The sequence below is a fragment of the Teleopsis dalmanni genome, chromosome 2 (genome assembly GCF_002237135.1).
Source record: "Teleopsis dalmanni isolate 2A chromosome 2, ASM223713v2, whole genome shotgun sequence".
NCBI lineage: Eukaryota > Metazoa > Arthropoda > Insecta > Diptera > Diopsidae > Teleopsis > Teleopsis dalmanni.
In genome coordinates, this window is record NC_051847.1 from 48,506,779 (window position 1) to 48,511,061 (window position 4,283).

The following is a 4,283-nucleotide window of genomic DNA, read 5'->3' on the forward strand; positions in this document are numbered from 1 at the left end:
ATATCAACAATCAATGTAAAATTTTTTGTGTTTAGGTGCTTGCATTGTCACCTTTACATTCATTTAAACTTCTCATGATTATAACTTTTATTCTTTTTGTTGTACTGTTGTATATACATTAAGACTGAAAAGTTTTCGGAAATTCTCATTTAAAATTCGCGCGCTGTATATTTTTCGATATTTTAAGTTTATGTAGTTTGGCAGCACTGTCCTTAATTACTATGCCAAAAATGAGCTCGATCTGTCAGACAGTTCGTTTACGGCAGCTGTTGAAACCAGTTCACCTCAGTAGTGCGTTGCGAAATGTCTTCGACGGTCGTACGACCGTCCTGGAAGGCTTTGTACCACTCATAAACTTGAGTTTTCGATAAAACTGATTCCCCATAAGCCTTTTGTAGCATTCGCAACGATTCTGCACACGAAATTTCGTTCGAAACACAAAATTTGATGCAAACTCTTTGTTCAATATTTTTTTCCATTGTTTTTTTCGCAACGCCCTACTGAGGTGAACTGGTTTCAACAGCTGCCGTAAACGAACTGTCTGACAGATCGCGCTCATTTTTGGCATAGTAATTAAGGACAGTGCTGCCAAACTACATAAACTTAAAATATCGAAAAATATACAGCGCGCGAATTTTAAATGAGAATTTCCGAAAACTTTTCGGTCTTAATGTATAGTCTTTATAGTGGCTTATAGAAACATACATCTGATAATATTGACTTTTAATACCATATTTTATGAACAGTTTATTATACTATATGTAGTAAAATTTTGTTATATGCTAATTAATTAATTACTATATTCATTTGTAGAAAAACATTCGTTCCAAATGTGGGGATAGTAATGTAATAGGTTCAAGTGTTATTTGTTCAAGAGAATTTATAGAGCGCGTTCTCCAATTTAAAGCTACGAAGAATAGATTCAACGTTTAAAAATCGATGATTTTAGTATACATATTAACATCATAAACATCTTATATTAATTTGATGTATATTAACATCTGTATTAACACACTTTCTGTCGCTGATGATACTGTGGTATACTCAGCCGTCGTCCAGGGGTCGTTGCAATAGAATTTTTACTTTGGAAGTCAAAGACAATGTGATGTAGTAATTCAATTATTTATTTAGGAGAATTTAAAATAAAATAAGGTTGTACAATCTAATATAATTATAATATAATGCTGGTTTGCTAATTTGATGACTACGGATATTTGGAATAATTGTGCTTCGATGATTGTTCCGATCGTTGTTTCCACGTGCCTGAAATGTTGTTGTCAGACGACAGTACTTGTGCTAATCTTGGTGTTTTGTCAGAAGACGTCGTTAACTGGAGATTAGAAGTGTTATGCTGGGTTACAGCCTTGGTTAGCATTCATTAATGTTAGGACGTATTACTACCCTAACTCAAACCTACAGAAAATCCTACTAGCCAAGATGTATCATGACTACCTTGGCTTGATTTACATATAAGACTACATATACAATCTACTTGTCAAGACGTATATACTACCTTGACGCTATAGTTCTACTGACTTGTTTCACAAAGATGTATTACTACCTTTGAGAGTTTCCCAACAAGTGCCCCTGCTTGTACAATGCGCGTTTATTTATACTCAAATGACCGAAGCTTTTCCTGTAGCGCATCGGTACATTTTCCGTTGGTATTTTTGATACTTGTTGTCTTTTGCTGCTGTTGTTCGCCTTAGTATAATTTCTGTGCTTTGTGTTTTCGTGTGTTCTTGAATTCGCCGTGCTTTGTTTTTAGTTCAACCAAAGCTTTCATGTTTTGTCTTGTTTACAAACGTGTTGTTTTTTTTTATATAGTGCCGGTGTGTGTGGTTTATTATTTATTAATAAATTTATTTATTTATAAATATTTATTAATAAATAAATAAATATTACAAATATTAAAAGTATTAATATAAATAATAAATAAGGTGAGTGTATTATTTATTTGTTTAAATATATTTTATATTACTTGCATTTTCAATGTAATCTTAGGTTTGTTCATTTGGTGCAATTACGTGCATGCGGGGGAGGGTTTATGGTAAGTTGTTTACGTTTTAAATTAACAATAAAAATTAACCAGTTTTCATTGTAGATATTAACTCCAAACTGATCGTATGTAGGTTGGAAATTAGTCAAAATTTCCATCCTTACACATCATCGCCGGAATACACCTTTAATCATTAAGAAATCGTTATCATTCGTATCATAATATCACTGAATTTAAGTAAATATCATATATTTTTATACAAGTGATTGTTTATAATCAACATTATTGATTCCTTTTTATCAGAGAAGTGAAAAACATTCAAACCTTAAATTTGATAAAATCAAAAATTGCTATAGGAATAATTAAATTTTAATCATGGCTATTTTTGCACTTTTACGCGAACAATAATTTTATAAATAATCTCGAAATCAAAACAAAATAGTTCTTATCTAATAAAATAAAGAGCAAATTTGGAAATATATAAAATCAAAAGTTGGAATACCTTTCAGAGTAGTTTATCACTCGTGCATTGAGTTTAAACAACAAAATGTTTTCAAAATCATTTTTCTGTCTCGTGGCGGTACTATTGTGTGCCCAGGCCGTTTTCGGAATAACCATAATCTCCAAATCGGAATGGGGTGGAAGAAATCCAACTAGCAAAAGTACTCTAGCTAGCGGCTTGTCTTATGCTGTTATTCATCATACCGAAGGATCCAGTTGTAGTACAAAAGCTGCCTGCATCCAACAAATGAAAAACATACAAAGCTATCATATGGATTCTTTGGGTTGGGCTGATATTGGTTACAATTTCTTGATTGGTGGTGATGGTAATATTTATGAAGGCCGCGGTTGGAATGTACTTGGTGCCCATGCATCTAACTGGAACTCAAAAAGTCTTGGCATCTCCTTAATGGGCAACTTTAACAGTAAGGATGAAATATATTTTAATATATATATTTAAATTTGAAATTTTCAAATTCCATTTCAGATTATTCACCCACTGCAGTTCAAATTTCTGCCGCTAAAGAATTATTAGCCTACGCTGTGACGAAGGGACAAATTACATCCGGCTACATTTTGTACGGACATCGTCAAGTTGGTTCAACTGATTGTCCTGGCACATATTTATACAGTGAGATCAAGTCATGGTCACACTGGAAGGCCTAAATTGATCTCATGACTTTTTAAATAAAAGCATATTAATAATGAACTTGTTCATATTTTATTTAAATATTGGGTTTTTAAATATAATATACTTCAATAATGGATATATTGCAATGATAATAGTGTCTAAAAATATTCTGCAGACTGTTAAAGAGCATATATATTTGTTTTTGTTAAATTGCCTAAAAGGAACAACGATTGAGGTTGGGGAACTTAAGTAAGACTACACATGTTCAGTTTCGTATCAAAATTTAAAATTAATTGAGCATTTGTGGTTCAGAATAATTACCATTGGTAGCAATATACACATTCCAAGATTCTTCCACGAATCTTCCGGGGTTATTTTTGAAATGGTTTTTATGTACTCGTACAAAATACTTTTAGTTTTAAAATAATGACATGAAGCCATATCTAATTTGGACGATGGTATTAACTCATGCTTAAATAAAATGGTTTTTACATCCTTCTTTAAGTTACCATAATTTTTAAGAGATCATATGTGGTTCCATCTGAACTATACTATCACACTCAAGTAATGTTTGGCTAAATAATTGGCTAAAAATTAAACCAAATATGACAAAACGAATTTCGCCGGTCAAATTAAAGACCAATTTTTTATAGAAATATAGCTAAATTAATTGGACTTTATTGGGCATCTTCCTTTTACTAGATACTTTCTTCAATATAACAGTACTCATGCAAAAAATTGCATCTATATAAGGTTTATAAAAATTTTAATTATGTTTGTATTTAAAATAAATTTTCATTAAGAAATATTTACGGAGAGAAACACGAAGTGGTACTATGTCTGGATCTTGTTTTAGTATCTTTTTTAGTAAAAAAATTTCCTACCTTTGTCGTAGAATAGATCTAAAGAAGATCTATTAGTCACTTAAACAATGCACTATATAGTGTTGTTTATAAACTGCTAGCTTCGTTGGGTTGTAGAACTTTCTTTACTGATGGCTGATATTACGTGACGGTTACTAAATCCTGTGCACAACTCAAACTTAAAACTACGTACTATTAGATATTAGTTTTGTTACAACTTGGATTGAGGACGATAAGGATTGCAGTGGCATTTTCCAAGTTCAATGTAATCAGACACATTGCTTTATGT

General features: G+C 31.6%; 1 protein-coding gene across 1 annotated transcript; it reads left to right on the plus strand.

The window, feature by feature from the left end:
- Positions 1-2,494: 2,494 nt before the first annotated feature.
- On the plus strand, positions 2,495-3,209 carry LOC119683250 (peptidoglycan-recognition protein SC2-like). Its single transcript, XM_038096889.1, has 2 exons — positions 2,495-2,925; positions 2,988-3,209. The coding sequence occupies exons 1-2, from the start codon at positions 2,547-2,549 to the stop codon at positions 3,164-3,166; spliced, it is 558 nt and encodes a 185-aa protein (XP_037952817.1). The 5' UTR covers positions 2,495-2,546; the 3' UTR covers positions 3,167-3,209.
- The last annotated feature ends 1,074 nt before the right edge of the window (positions 3,210-4,283 follow it).